This window comes from Sinohyriopsis cumingii, chromosome 18, assembly GCF_028554795.1.
Source record: "Sinohyriopsis cumingii isolate HCF-2022 chromosome 18, ASM2855479v2, whole genome shotgun sequence".
Lineage (NCBI taxonomy): Eukaryota > Metazoa > Mollusca > Bivalvia > Unionida > Unionidae > Sinohyriopsis > Sinohyriopsis cumingii.
In genome coordinates this window covers 89674954-89691280 of record NC_142978.1, presented here as the reverse complement: position 1 = coordinate 89691280, position 16327 = coordinate 89674954, and the positions used below count along the sequence as shown (strand labels likewise).

Here is a 16327-nt window from a genome sequence, read left to right as displayed (position 1 = left end):
ATACAAATGTTTATAGACAGTGACCCCCTCTGACGGTGTCACCTGGTGCGGCCTCCCCCCCCCCCCACATCTAGTCATGCCACTGTTTGGTGTGTAAGATAAATGATTTCAGTATATGCCTTGCACATAGTATGTCCTTGCAAGATGCAAATACAAATGAATTGTCTGATGAAGTAGGTTGGGTAATGTTGATTTATTGGACTAAGAACAGCCATCTAACTTTTGTGTTGACTAGTAACGTTTTTAGGCTGAAATGAGTCTTCTGTTTCACTTTGGTACGGTACCATTCTTCTTTCACTCCGCGTAATAGAACAAAAATTAAATTAAAAAAAAAAAACAAACCTGCGCGCTCATTATTACCAGCACGATAAGACCCGATTCGTTGTTGTTGTTGTTGTTGTTGGGTTTAACGCCATATTTCAGCACACGATAGGCTATGTATGGCGGCCAGTATTAATGGTGGAGGAAGAACCCGGGAAAACCCCGGGAAGAACCACCGACCCACGAGAAGCTACTGGCAAGCTTTCTCACATGCCCACATTGGCTGAATCCTAGACTCGAACCCACGCAGACAGAGGTGAGATGGCAGTGATCCGTAACGGAGAGCGCTTTAGACCACTCGGCCACTCGGGGCCCCTACCCGATTCGTTAACACACTGAATGCGTAATAAATACACTAAATGGAGTAAGGTATATTTTTTTTTGTATTGATCGTTTCAGATAATATACCACAAAAAGCTCTTTGAGGCGTCCCCTTTATGGTCTCGTTGCAAGACTCTTCCGTAAGAAGATACGATAAGCGCAACTTCATCGATATATAAACTTTGATCACTTTATCACTGTCTACGTGATTTTATAGCCTTTGCTATGCTCCTTTCACGTGATACGGTGATTCTTTTGTAAATCTAGGCAACGTTAAATTTATTTAATCTGAAATGGATTCCAAAAAGGTTCATATAAAGGTGACAAAGGTGTCTGGACAGGGATCCCATGGCCTGGATCCAGATGTCGTGGTCCCTGGGTCAGAGGGGGAGGAGGATGTAAACAATTTAAATCTGATGAAAGACTTTCTTCCAGGACCGCTTGATGAGTACAGAAAACGGGCGTCCTTCGACTGGAAGAAAATGAGGCTGTTTCTAGATGGAGAAGATATACTTAGATTTAAGGTTCTTTCCGATTTCTTTTATTTTTGTCCATGTTTCTTATCCATTTAAATTGATATTTAAACGTTATTTTAATCTGCAGTCTAGGCATTTCGTATTCATAGGTAGATAATCACAGAAAAATTTGCGAATACAGGACAATTTGGACCAAAAAGACCATTCTGCCCAGATTTGTCACAACTCGGACCTGAGCCCGATTCAGCATGGCACACTGGATCAAGTTCATGTACAACACGGACTAATATTTAAAGACGAATCGGAGTAAATTATTTATTATCATCAATTTTACTATCATCAGAATGGGTCTGAAATCTCGTTGTTTTTTAGTATTAGCACATGCAGCCATTTGGGCCTAACAACAAACTATGCATGTTTTCTACTGCACTAGGCTCAGAAGCTGACCTCCAACACATCGTTGACAAATTCTCCAGCACCTATACAAGCTTTGGTCTCACCATCAGTACCAAAACGACTTAAGTCCTGCATCAGCTGGCCCCTGGAAGGCCCTATGTTGAGCCCAACATCACCGTCAATGGCCAAAAACTCAGTGTAGTGAACCGCTTCACCTACCTTGGCAGCACACTGTCACAGAGCATCACTATTGATGACAAAGTGAACCTTTGCATTGCCAGAGCCAGCTCAACTTTCGGCACACTGTATGCCAATGTCTGGAATAGAAGAGGCATCAGCGTCCAGACCAAACTAAAGGTCTACAGAGCAGTTGTACTCCTCACACTATTTTACACATGTGAAATGTGGACAGTGTTCCAATGCCATGCCAGGAAGCTGAACCACTTTCACACCACAAGTCTCCGTAAAATCCTCAACATCAAGTGGCAGGACAAGGTTCCAGACACTGTGGTACTTGCCCAAGCAGGTCTACCCAGTATCCACACCACTGATGCAGTCCCAGCTATGCTGTGCAGAACATGTTGTACGCATGCCAGACCACCGGCTGCCTAAGAGACTCTTCTGTGGTGAGCTACAGAAAGGACAGCAATCCCACGGAGGTCAGAAGAAATGCTTCAAAGACAATCTGAAAGCTGCATTGAAAGCATTCAACATAAACGCTGAATCCTGGGAGCAAACAGTAGGCGATTGAGTCACTTGGCATTCCTTCGTGAACAAAGGCTCCAAGTTGTGCAATTCTAGCAAGACAGCAGCTGCTTATCTGAAGATGCAAGCCTGAAAAGCACGTGCCATCAACCCTCCTGGAGATGTCCTACTCATCCCTTGTTCCTTATGCAAACAAACATTCCATGCAAGGATTGGCCTCATTAGCCACCTGTGCACGCACAGAATAAAACACTGCCACTGCAACCCTCAGATGACTAGAGAGGTCTTTGTTGACTCGATGGATGAACAACAACAACAGTTTTAAATTTAGGTTAGGCAGGTTGTTTTTGTTAAACATTATATATATTTAATGTGATTTTTATTATTTTTTGTTTAATTTTTTAACCATGAGGGAAAAAAGTGCTAGGGTAAGTAATGAGAAATGGGGACACTCGCCAACACATATTTATTTGTTCTTGTAGCCACCCCCACAACGATTAAAAAAAACAAACGTATCAAGCATGTGCAATTTGCACACAACTTAGTAATTTCTTTCATCAATTTATCATTTAAAACCTGATTTTCACTAGGGGGTTCTAAACACTGTCAACTTACTGGCATTTCACATCAAATGGCAACTTTGTTAGTAATATGGTTGTCATATTTGTGTGGGTGAGGCAATGTTTTCGAGCAACAAAATTGTTAAATTTACTTTCTTTGATAATCTCAATACATGTAAACCAGTAAATTTTGGAGAACATTCTTTTAACACATGTATATAAGTTTCTCCATTGTATTTGTTCATTAGATAGTCCTGAATGACATCAGCAGTAGCCATATTTGTGGTATGCTGGCAGATCTACTGTTGAGTTTACATGGTTTTAGGAAGTTGAAATAAATTCAGTAAGTTTCAAGATACTGTCAAAAAAAAATACACACACAAACAGAACACAAATCAGGCTTTCTGTTAGTATCTATATATTTAATATATTAGTTGATTTTGCTTCAGTGTGCCTTGTTCAAAATGGTCAGTTTTGGTGGTCGCATATAGGAGAAACTCCCTGGTTGCCCATCGTCCCGGTAAAATGGGCAGAATATTGTCTGCTAGTGGCTTTGTCAGGAAGTGTCTGTTTGTTTTAGAATTATTAAGCCTAGACATTGCAAATACTTTATTGGATGCAGATGATGCATTGGTGACCGAAATGGACAGTTCTAGAAAGCAGAAAAGGACAGTGTATAGTCTGTCTGCTTGTTTACACAGAGAGCTTCAGTTTGGCTTGAAACACCAATATGTTGTCTGTGTTATGGACCTCCTGATGAAAGTCAGGTTAGAAAATATAAATTGATGAATGAAATGACTAAGTTTTGTGCACTTTTTATAACTTTGATGTTTTTCCTTTTAAAATTGATTGAGGTGTACAAACAAATGGGAGAGTGTATGAATACTATAGTAGCATGTAGTTCAGCACCATCACTTAGGTATATCAATTAGGTTTTTGATAAAAATACCCCTGAAAATAAAAAATATTCACTACGAAACGGCATCATCAGAGTTCATTAGTTTTATGCAAATAAGTTAATTTTGATTCCAGTTAGAAGTGTTTTAAAGCAAATGTAGAAATTCCAGTACAAATTGACCATTGAGGGTAGCTTGCACAAAGTATTGTAGGTAAAACTAGTGGAAAGTTCCATTTTAACTAGTTGTTCCGTGAAAGTTCCATTTTAACTAGTTCTTCTGTGATATAAATAAGTTATTATACAAACCAAAACCTGATACCATACTCATAATATCGTGCTGAAAATTACCCACATTGACATGTGAAGGTGGCTGTAATTTGAACTAGAATTACTCTTGCATAGGCCATTGCCTGCTACAGACTGTACTTCTAGCTGAAATTGAAATTCATTTTGCCTTGGTGTTAATTTGAGAGATGAAAATATTGGGACACATGGACCCCAAACAGATAAAAAAGTGGGTTAATTTTGAAAACAAAAACAACTGGATTCACAAATATCCGAACCCAGTTCTTGTTTATAAAGGACGATTAAAATATATCATTATCAGCCTTCCCTGCCTAGGACGTATTATGACCATTTGCGACTACACATTTATCTTCTTGTAAACTGGAAATAAATGCAGCAGGTCTTTTTGGTGACGTTATGTTCTCTTCTTATTTTCTACCCATGATCAGGTGCTGTCATTAGATGCCTTGGCAAATCAAAATCAGACAGATTTCTGTCAGCTGGTGAAACTAATCATCCTATGCTTTTTTGGCAGTTAGCCAGCTTGGGGTGTGCTTCGGTCTCATTCAATCAGCCTACAGAGGTCTCGCTAGGATTTTACAATTAGGAGTCCAGGACTTCTATTTTGGCAAAATTGTGGGTCCCACCAGCAAAGGTTGCAGTCCCCTCCCATAATCATATTGGGCATACCTGAAGTGGCAAAAGATCCAGAAGAACCAGTAGTTGTCATTGTGTTTGCTTTTTCCAAATTTTATTACACCATTGACAAATAGCTCTTGTTTGTCCATTCGAAACAGACTGAATTTTGTCAATTCAAGGAAAGGCCTTATTCCAAACACTAAGCACAGGCATCACACACTTTCTTAAACTTGGCTACTGTTCCATCTAAACTGTCGATTCTAGCAACTTCAGCACTCTTCTGAGTCTCATTACAATCTTCATCAATTTGCCCATTAACCCCAAAATAGTTATCCAAATTTGCAAACAGCATTTTGTTTAAGTCTCGACATGTCTTAATCTCGAGGTCACATGAAATACTTATTTGGCTACACAAGGAAAAAAACAAGATAATGAAAGCTAAATTTGTTCCCTTGATGTACTCTCAAAATATGACCACATGTGCATCACTGGATCTACTTGCCTCAGAATTCATTCATTGTAAATATCAGCACATTTTCCCCACCACTCAGCAGCTAGTGTGTCTTTTAACTTGCTGCCCAGATATTTGGTCATGTTCTTTTGATGTACTCTTATAATGACAACATATCCATCAGGGGGTACTTTCAGGCACTGAATTCTGACATTATAAATATCAGCATTGCTAAAATGGTCTATTGATCAACACATTTTCCCACTCGGCAGGTGGTTGATGCAGGACTGGCAAGTCTTTGAATTTGCTGCCCAGCTATTGTGTGCATATGGAGGACTCCTGCCTTAGTGATTTTCTGTGTCCCAGACAACAAATTTGCATCTAAATATGCGTGATTAAGCATTTCTGGCCTGAAGTCAGCTGTAATCAGCTTGTATATGTATTTTCTGAGGTCATTTGGTGTGTACTGTGAGTGCCATGCCATATAGGCAACTTCTTGTGCCAGAGAAGAAAAGTAAGGGTGATGGACCAAGTACCATGACTCATAAAGCATCATTACTGAACTTGACTTGTAATAATTTTGGATGAATATGAAATAGATAAAATTAACATTATATGCAGTTTGTGAGATAGTTTACATAAGTTGTTTACTTACATTTAGATAACTCATGTAGTGAAATGATCATCTGTTACATATAAGCCAGGTGAGTGATATCACGATTTTTACGGCCTCTTGTCTGATTTCTGCCTTTCCACTTTGATTTCAGAACAAGATTTGGACGACACTTGAGAATGATCCACTCTTTTCCCACAGTCTTCAGACCCAGACTGTAGAGAAATATAGAGAAATAACTTTTCTGAGAACAAAGCGGCTTTTTGAGTATAATTTCTTGTCGGAGAAGGAGCTGTTTTCCAATCCCCTGAAGCACCAGGTCCAAACTGATTGCCTTGGAATGTATAACTGGTCTCTCGTAGCCAAGTACCAACTTGACAAGGAGGTAGACTATTTCTTCCAGTATTTAATTGGGCTGTAAGGCCTGTCAAACATAAATAATAGAAGAAAAATGAAAAACAGTTAATTGTTGTCTCATTTAATCATTTTTATGCCAAATTAGCTTAGTTGATGGAGTTTGAATGAAGTAGTGTTTCTATTTGACCTCATAGAGAGAATCTCCAATTCTCAAAAAGTTGTGAACATCTTAGGCTTTCCTGCTATTTAAATATCATTGGGACTCATGATGGTGCTTTTGATATTTAAATTCTAGGGAAAACCAAGGTTGATGCTTAAAAATAGATGATAGTATTGTCAGGTATGAACAGTGACATATCTGACTGTACTCTGCACTGACATTCTATTCCATGGCAGTAGAAAAGTGTGTTGAAGCTTACAGTCTTTGATGCTTAGACTGGTACCAAAGAGTCTGTCATCCACTTGTCAAGGAAATCAGATTATCAGAACATAACCAGTGTCAGTCTATGCTTTGTCAAGGATACCAGTCAGGAATCAGCAATTCCTGTTTGACCATACATGACAGCAATAATGATGTGGTGAAGAGTTTTACAAATTATAATGTTTGTTCTTTTTATCACTGTAAAAATTGGACTGCTTGCTTGAAATTTCACTTGTCCAACAGTACTTTATATTTGTAGAGATGTACAGGATAATTGGGATGCTTTCATGAAATTTCACTTGTCCAACAATACTTTATATTTGTAGAGATGTACAGGCTAGTTGGGATGCCATCATGAAATTTCACTTGCCCAGTAGTACTTTATTATATTTGTAGAGATGTACAGGCTAGCTGGGATGCTTTCATGAAATTTCACTTGTCCAACAATACTTTATGTTTGTAGAGATGTACAGGCTAGTTGGGATGCCTTCATGAAATTTCACTTGTCCAACAATACTTTCTGTTTGTAGAGATGTACAGGCTAGTTGGGATGCCTTCATGAAATTTCACTTGTCCAACAATACTTTATGTTTGTAGAGATGTACAGGCTAGTTGGGATGCCTTCATGAAATTTCACTTGTCTAACAATACTTTATGTTTGTAGAGATGTACAGGCTAGTTGGGATGCCTTCATGAAATTTCACTTGTCCAACAATGCTTTCTGTTTGTAGAGATGTACAGGCTAGTTGGGATGCATTCATGAAATTTCACTTGTCCAACAATACTTCATATTTGTAGAGATGTACAGGCTAGCTGGGATGCTTTCATGAAATTTCACTTGTCCAACAATATTTTATATTTGTAGAGATGTACAGGCTAGCTGGGATGCTTTCATGAAATTTCACTTGTCCAACAATACTTTCTGTTTGTAGAGATGTACAGGCTAGTTGGGATGCTTTCATGAAATTTCACTTGTCCAACAATACTTTATATTTGTAGAGATGTTCAGGCTAATTGGGTTGCTTGCATGAAATTTCACTTGTCCAACAATACTTTATATTTGTAGAGATGTACAGGCTAGTTGGGATGCTTTTATGAAATTTCACTTGTCCAACAATACTTTATATTTGTAGAGATGTACAGGCTAGTTGGGATGCTTTCATGAAATTTCACTTGTCCAGCAATACTTTATATTTGTAGAGATGTACAGGCTAGTTGGGATGCCTTCATGAAATTTCACTTGTCCAACAATACTTTATGTTTGTAGAGATGTACAGGCTAGTTGGGATGCCTTCATGAAATTTCACTTGTCCAACAATACTTTATGTTTGTAGAGATGTACAGGCTAGTTGGGATGCCTTCATGAAATTTCACTTGTCCAACAATACTTTCTGTTTGTAGAGATGTACAGGCTAGTTGGGATGCCTTCATGAAATTTCACTTGTCCAACAATACTTTATATTTGTATAGATGTACAGGATAATTGGGATGCTTTCATGAAATTTCACTTGTCCAACAATACTTTCTGTTTGTAGAGATGTCCAGACTAGTTGGGATGCCTTCATGAAATTTCACTTGTCCAACAATACTTTCTGTTTGTAGAGATGTACAGGCTAGTTGGGATGCCTTCATGAAATTTCACTTGTCCAACAATACTTTCTGTTTGTAGAGATGTACAGGCTAGTTGGGATGCCTTCATGAAATTTCTCTTGTCCAACAATACTTTCTGTTTGTAGAGATGTACAGGCTAGTTGGGATGCCTTCATGAAATTTCACTTGTCCAACAATACTTTATATTTGTAGAGATGTACAGGCTAGTTGGGATGCTTTCATGAAATTTCACTTGTCCAACAATACTTTATATTTGTAGTGATGTACAGGCTAGTTGGGATGCCTTTATGAAATTTCACTTGTCCAACAATACTTTATATTTGTAGAGATGTACAGGCTAGTTGGGATGCTTTGATAAATTTCACTTGTCCAACAATGCTTTCTGTTTGTAGAGATGTACAGGCTAGTTGGGATGCCTTCATGAAATTTCACTTGTCCAACAATACTTTCTGTTTGTAGAGATGTACAGGCTAGTTGGGTTAGAAAATTGTTGTCCCCTATTACTGGAAAAAAATGTCCAGCCAGTGTCAGTTATATGAAAAGCGTTGTTGTTTGACTTTTGATACATTTATTTCAGGAAGTAAAGTATGTCCATTTTCTATAATAATGAAAGGATATTAGTTCCTCATCAGCTATATGCTTTTGTTTTTTGTCTCCAATGGCAGAAATGCCCGTGAATGATAAAGTTGAATTTTCATACAAACCAACGATTTTTAGACCTACTGCAATTGCTGCAATGTACACTTTAAATTATTGTTATTTATTTTTTATTATTTAAAACATAGTTACATATTAGATGACATGTAAACTTTCTTTGGTGGATAATTACTTATAAAATGCATAATTAGATCACAGTTAAAGCTGCATTAGTGGACAATTACAATAAACCAACATATACATTTTTTAAACTTTATTTGGTTAACCTGTAAGTAAAGGGTCAACAAATGACATAGTTATAATAACCTTTGTCACACTACCAGGCAAAGTGGGTGACTAAGTCGCCTAAAAAATGCAAACATTGCCTTCTTCTGTTAGGAAAGCAAAAACGACTTCGCCTTGTGATTTTTTGAGTTACATTCACTGACCATAGTTTTTTAGATGCACCCTCACCTTTGCCAGGTTAGTTCTAGTGCATATTCACTGCATGTGTTTTGATAGTTGATTGACCATTAATCCTTTCCCAAGTAAATTAGCAACTGTCACTGTCCGATTTCCTCATGTTATCTTTTGATGACAAAAACATACAAACTTGTGTTTTGAAATTTTAACAATGGTATGTAAATAGCAATGTGTGTTTTAAGAACAGAATCAGTGACCTGGATATTTTAACTGCTTCTTGTAGATGTACACTATTTTGTCATAAAATTAGTTTGAAACTGTAATGAACCACTAATGAGGAAATGATGATGGACATTGTTGTGTCTGGGAAGTACTGGTTTATTATCTTGTCTGTTTTCATAAATCATTGGGCAGATATATTCAGAAAAATATACAGTTAGTAGAAAGCAAAGCCTAGGTATTATGTTATTGACAATTTAGCTTTAAAATGCAGTTATGTAGGTCAGAAACAATTGGGAAAATGCTATGATGTGGAATTCACAAGAAGTGTTGTAAGGTCAAAGTTTTTTTCTGACTTGACTCGTATTTGAGATAATACGGAAAAAAAGCAGCGAAGCAAATACAATGTAACCAATGCTTAAAATTACTACAAGTACATAGACAAACAATAAAACCATAAATATACAATCCTGTCAATGGACTGTTGTAATAAAGCTAATTAAAGGGAGTTGTTACAGTACAAAAATCCCACCTTCTAAATATAGATGTACTCACATTTCTGTGTTGATTTGGTTGGAAAGAAGGGTTTAGTTTATATACTGACTATAAAGGAACCATGTCTATAATTTTATGCATTTTAGTGTGTTATGTATGAATAGTTAGGGTAATATTTTATCCGCAACAAAGAAATGAGGAAAAACAGTATGATATGAAAGCACGTGTGATTTTGTCCTCATGCACAATGTACAGGGATTGTTTCAAATGTGTTTAGAAATCTTTCAAGTGCCATTATTGTGAACATTTAGAAAGTAAGAAAAAAATTATATAGGGTACTTGATTAAGCATTTTTACTAACTTGCAATTACAATAATGTAATTTGGTTACTCATTTAAAATTCATCACACTGTAGTTTCCGTTATTCTCTCTGAAAGTCATATGGCCAAAATAGAGTATTGCTTAAATCCAGTGTTAAATGCAAATATAAATACTGCGAAATAGAGGGCATAATTAAAATAAGAGAACACGTGTGTGTGTATATATATATATATATATATATATATATATATATATATATATATATATATATATATATATATATATATAGTGCATTTTTTGCTTTGCTTCCACTTCTCCCTGTTGAGCTCTTACTTCTTTCTGTTCTGTCCAAAAGGAGAAGTCACTTCTTCCTGAAGTTCAAGTCTAGCTTGACCCCTGAAGAACTATAGTGACCTTTGTAAACAATGTTCATCTTATCTTGTTTATAGTGACTGATATTGTGGCCATATCCATGGTACATGAAGCTGACAAGCTATGGTACTTTGGTCTCAGAGTATCCAGTAGTACAAAAAATGTATAATGTACATGAGGCTGTCAAGCTATGGTACTTTGGTCTCAGCCACAGTATCTAACAGTACAAAAACATATTATCCATAAATACTTTTCAGATGTTTGGTGGCACCATAATGGCATCAGGTTCTGCAAGACATGCAGAGTTCACAGAGAAGACAAATAATTTTGAGGTGAGTGCCTGCTGTTTTGTATATTTAATGTAATTGTGTGTCTGTTAGTTTTAATTTGTTTAAATTTCATTACATGTTATTGTAACATTGTTTGCTGGACCTGGCCTTGGCCAGCACTGAGTTCGTTTCTGTTTGACCTGATTGACTTTTAAATTTTTTAAAAATTTCATTTGTGTAAACAACTAATAATAGCTTAATTATTCTCTATGTGTATGAGCTTATTAACCAAATTTTTATTCAGGTACACATGTTGATTTGGGTCAGGGTTTTGGAGATTCCAAAGTGAATTTTGTAGGCTATAAAGCTCATTAGATCATTCTAGAAGGTTATTTACCATTAGGTAATGGTTATTTTCAGAAAATGCTAATTTGTGACCTTGGGTCAAGCAGAGAACTATATGATCTTGTGACTGTGAGGTTTTTACCAGTCATGATTTCACATCTAGCTCTTTAAGTTGTATTATGTTGTGACCAATTTGGGTTGAATTTTATTTTCTTCAACTGATGGAATTCAATTGATTATTTTCTCAGGAAATATGAAAGTGCTGTGATAAAATTCTTGGGTAAAGACATTCATTGGACTTTATACTAAATTCAAACCTGGAATAATATTTCTGTGATTCAGCAAGAGATGGTTGACACATCAGTACTTCATAGGCTATAACAGACACATCATCGCCTTCAATTTTGGATTTCTTCAGGTCTTGAACTGAGTTTTATTCAGGACTTTTTATTACTAGGACTTGTGACGTTAATTCTTGGATTATTTTTGGATTTAATTCGCAATACTTTAATTTCCTTTTTTCTCTCATTTTTTACTTTGTATTCTAGGTAAATAAATTATTTGTTTAAATTTTACAAAGCTTGTTGTCTTCTCTCTTTCTGTTACTTATTTTAAGAGCATATCAGATATTGTCACATGCTAATGTGTGAAATATTGCATTTGATTCCATGCTATTCAAATTTATCATATTTGTATTGTCACATTTTGGATCTGTTGTAGAACTGAAAATTGAAGCAAAAAATTTCCCTCCATGTGAAAAAAGGGTCAGTTTTCTGAATATACATATACAAGGGATTTAATAAAAAAAATATGGGGCTTGAATATTTAATGCGTATTTTTCTGTTGATCTTTTTTTTGGTCTGCTTTTAGAAATAAACATGAATTCCATAGTTGCATGTCCAAGGGTGTTTGCTGCAAAGTGCCCTATTTAATTTCTGGAAGAAGATGTATAAAGGAAGTTGGATGCAGTAGACTAGTCACCCCTGGTCCCTGACTGTGTTTTTATTCTTGTAACTCATCAACCTTGGTCCGTAGCTGTTTTCATTCATGTAACTCATCACCCCTAGTCCCTGATTGTGTTTTTGTTCTTGTAACTCATCTACCTTTTTCCCTGACTGTGTTTGCATTCTTGTAACTCATCACCCCTAATCCCTGACTATGTTTTTATTCTTGTAACTCAACCCTGGTCCCTGACTGTATTTTTATTCTTGTAGCTCATCTACCTTGGTCCGTGCCTGTGTTTTCATTCATGTAACACATCACCCCTAATTCCTGACTGTGTTTTTATTCTTGTAACTCATCAACCTTGGTCCCTGACTGTGTTTGCATTCATGTAACTCATCACCCCTAATCCCTGACTGTGTTTTTATTCTGTAACTCAACTCTGGTCCCTGAATGTGTTTTTATTCTTGTAAGTAATCAGCCCTGGTCCTTGTCTGTGTTTCTATTATTATAACTCATTACCCCTGGTACCTGAATGTGCTTTTATTCTTGTAACTCATCACCCCCTGGTCCCTGACTGTTTTTATTATTGAAACTCATCATCCCTGGTAGCTGACTGTGTTTTTATTCTTGTAACTCATCAACCCTGGTCCCTGACTGTCTTTTTATTCTTATAATTATAGAAGGATAAGTTCACGTTGATGCATTATTTAAAAAGAATACTATGTCTCGTCTGTATGGTATTTATATACCCACTAACTGCTGGTGCAGCCACCTTTTTATCCTGTGAAATTATTGGAGTGGTATCACAAATAATAGTTTTGCACTCTGAATGTTATGAATTGTAAACATGTATTCCACCATTGCTTGCTGCAGGGGAATCTTGATTTGGGTCCTGTCAATCCATCCATCTATTACATCCATCTGTAAATCTTGTTTGTCCATCTGTCCATCCCATGAGGCTTGTTAGTGAGATGGCACAAAAAGCACTAAATGTAGATGAATGGATTATGGATAGCAAATCTGTATGTAAATGTTGATGAATTTGATCAGGCTATTACAATAGTTAATCAGGGTGTTTGTTTTTGATTTTGTAAATTGCAAACTAGACTTCTTCACAAACAAATGTTGGCACAATTAAACAAATTCCTTTTCAGATGGTCAGTTAAATTATTATTGGCATATTTGTCTTGATACATATATATGTAGGTGACCTGAGTAGATTTGCAAGAAATTACAATAATTTTTATTTTGTTAAACATATTTGTTAACATTTTGGATATTTTTAGACAAGCCCTGTTAGTACAGCTAAGCAAAAGCCATGTGAATTAGTTGTTGTTGTGGGGTTTAACGCCATTTTTCAGCACATGATAGGCTGTGTTTGGCAGCCAGTATTAATGGTGGAGGAAGAACCTGGGAAAACCCCTGGGAAGAATCACCGACTCATGAGAAGCTACTGGCAAGTTTTCACACATACCTACATTGGCCAAATCCTAGACTCGAACCCATGCAGACAGAGGTGAGATGGCAGTGATCCATAATGGAGAACACTTTATACCACTCAGCCACTTGGGGCCCTGCCATGTGAGTTAGACCAATGACACTGTTTGCATTAACATATAAATGACCTAATTAGATTTTCAGGTTATTTCATCATTTTGGTAACCTTGTTTATATTTGTATCCTTCATGAAATTAAAGCAATACTTCAAATTTACAAATTTTGGTTAAACATTTTGCACTTGTTGTCCGCGTATCACTATTTGGTCATTATATTTGCAGTGAGGGCATTTATAGTTTACAAACACAAAGCTAGCTTTGCACTAAGGTTTGTAACATCTATCTACCTACCTAACAAAACTAAGATGACATTTCTCTCTCACTATCCATAACAGTGTGGATTATTGTCAAGGATGTGAAAACATCATGCATTTGTAATAAACTTTTTTGCAAAATATTTACACAAACATTCGATATTTTTTTATTCGGCATAAAGAATATTTTCTTATGTATATATACTGTTCATCCTATTTTCAGTACTTTGGGTGTTTTGCACTGACAGAACTAAGTCACGGTAGCAATACAAAGGCCATGAGAACCAAGGCAATCTATGACCCTCAGACACAGGTATGACTATTACACAAGATGATTTTATGGACTAATTTTAGGGTCTTCATTGCAACCAGTGATTTTCATTTTAGTGGATTAGCTGTATGAAACAGTGTACTTTTTGCATATAGGCATGGGTGGTGGATTGGTATATAGTCAAGGTTAACTTAAGGGTTAGTGTACATTTGAGCTGGGTTTTGCCTTTGTGATGAATTTAACTAACATACAAATTCTACTGATTATACATTCTTTCCTTTATTTCCAGGTATTACTGAGTTTGCTTTAGCAACAGTTTTGTGGATGACTTTTAACAAAAGTACAAAAGCCATTGAATGTATTTATTCCTTTATTTCCATATATGATCTTCCTTTAGAAACAGCTTTGATGTAAAGTAATCCTTTTGTGCATATGTCCGTCTCTTCCTCTGTCTCTCTATCTTTCTGTTTGGAACACAATCTCTTTAGTAATTTGGTCCCACAGTTTTTGATGGACTGACATGAAACTTGGTTCTTGTTATGGTAATTCATGTATGTATAAGCATTGCCCTTTTTGTACTGTTGCTTGATGAACTATTTGACATAATCTTGTTTTACACAGTTTTTGATGGTTTGCCATAAAATTGGACTAAATATTATGGTCAGCACATGAAGATGTGCATATCACCAAACCACTGTGTTCCTGCAGTTTATGTAAGAGTTATGGCCCTTTTTAACTTGCAGCTGACATAATTGTAATCTGATTGACTTATTAGAGTTATTTCTCTTGCAGCTGAATACAGCGTATGACAGACATTTCAATGGATTTCTATATAACTCTGTACATGCAATGGTCATCATTTCAAAAGGCGCATAAAGACAGACCACCTTGATCTTTCATTTAATTGCTAGAGTTATTGCCCTTGTAACTGAATGCAGTGTACGATAGACCAGAAGAGCCTATTGGGCAGCCTGATGTCTGTTGTCATTCATCCATCTCCTCATTAGCACCAGTTTGTTACCACTATGCTTCCACAGTACTTGGTGGATTGCCATGAAAATTTGCACACACATTCATCCCATGGTATGTTTGGTCCTAAATCAAAATAGTGCTGCTCAGGTATCCAATATGGACACCACAATAGACAGCTTGAAATCTTGTTAACACTACTCCTCAATTGATGGTCAAATCAAAATGTGGTTTTCACTAAAAGACTTCTCATGATGTCTGCTTGGTCCTACATGAAAAAAGTGCTGTTCTGAAATACAATATGGTTGCTATAGCAGCCATCTGTTGTGACCACTACTCCTGATTAGACGATTATATTAATGTGGGGTGTCTCAAACATCTTGAAAATACTGTTACTGCTACTCCAAATAAATATAAAGGCATGAAGACATACTGGGTTTCCGCCTGAAGACTTTGTTGAATTGTTTTTACGCTGATGCTATTTTACTGACGCCCAAGCCTTACCCATTGATTCGCAATGTCCTTATGTGATGCTGTCTGTACAGGGCATCAGTGTTAGTGATGTTTGGGCCTCCCAAAGAGATCCTGTGCATTGTATAGGTAGATAAAACAGGTTCATATTAGGATCTATATTTTTATGTTTTAATGCACCTTCAGGACACAGACTTGTTTGACTATCCCTCTGTATAAGGTTCTCAGATTTATAATACAGGTTACTTTTATAGGTCCCATTAACTCTGTAATAAAGAGAAGGTGTACAGTCAGGGCAAGGGCATTGTATTACCCTGAAAACTTGAACAACCATGCTGCAAACTTTGGCATTATACATTTGCCCTTAGCACTGAAAATTTATAATGTTCTTCTGAATGTTCATTGCTTTAATGTGTGTTAGTACAAGTAGAGAACCTTCATATAAGGGAACTGTATTAATTCAGCTGTGAGAGCATTGGATGTATAATTCAAGGGTTTTGGGTTCATTATCCACCTATGCCAGCCCAAACCAGCTGCCATGGTGTGTACTTGAGAAGGGCACATAGCTTTCATTTCCTGTGGATGATATAGCCAAATAAAACGTTGAAAGTGCTATTAAAAATGACCCAATCAAATGTCTTGTCACCTTGTTGTAGGTGAAGTTTTAACTTAATTATATTCTTAAGTTGTCATAATAACTTGTAAAATTATCAAATTATTGTATCCC

The 16327-nt window shown here is 36.4% G+C and overlaps 1 protein-coding gene across 2 annotated transcripts in view; it reads left to right on the top strand.

The window, feature by feature from the left end:
- Window positions 1-792: 792 nt before the first annotated feature.
- Window positions 793-16327, top strand: part of LOC149777414 (peroxisomal acyl-coenzyme A oxidase 3-like) — a 54467-nt gene continuing 38932 nt past the window's right edge. For both annotated transcript variants that reach the window (XM_089942033.1, XM_089942032.1), the window contains exons 1-4: window positions 793-1166; window positions 5820-6050; window positions 10778-10852; window positions 14113-14202. In XM_089942033.1, the coding sequence (XP_089798159.1) occupies window positions 936-1166; window positions 5820-6050; window positions 10778-10852; window positions 14113-14202 (627 nt within the window). In that variant the 5' untranslated portion in view covers window positions 793-935. The remainder of the gene's footprint in view (window positions 1167-5819; window positions 6051-10777; window positions 10853-14112; window positions 14203-16327) is intronic.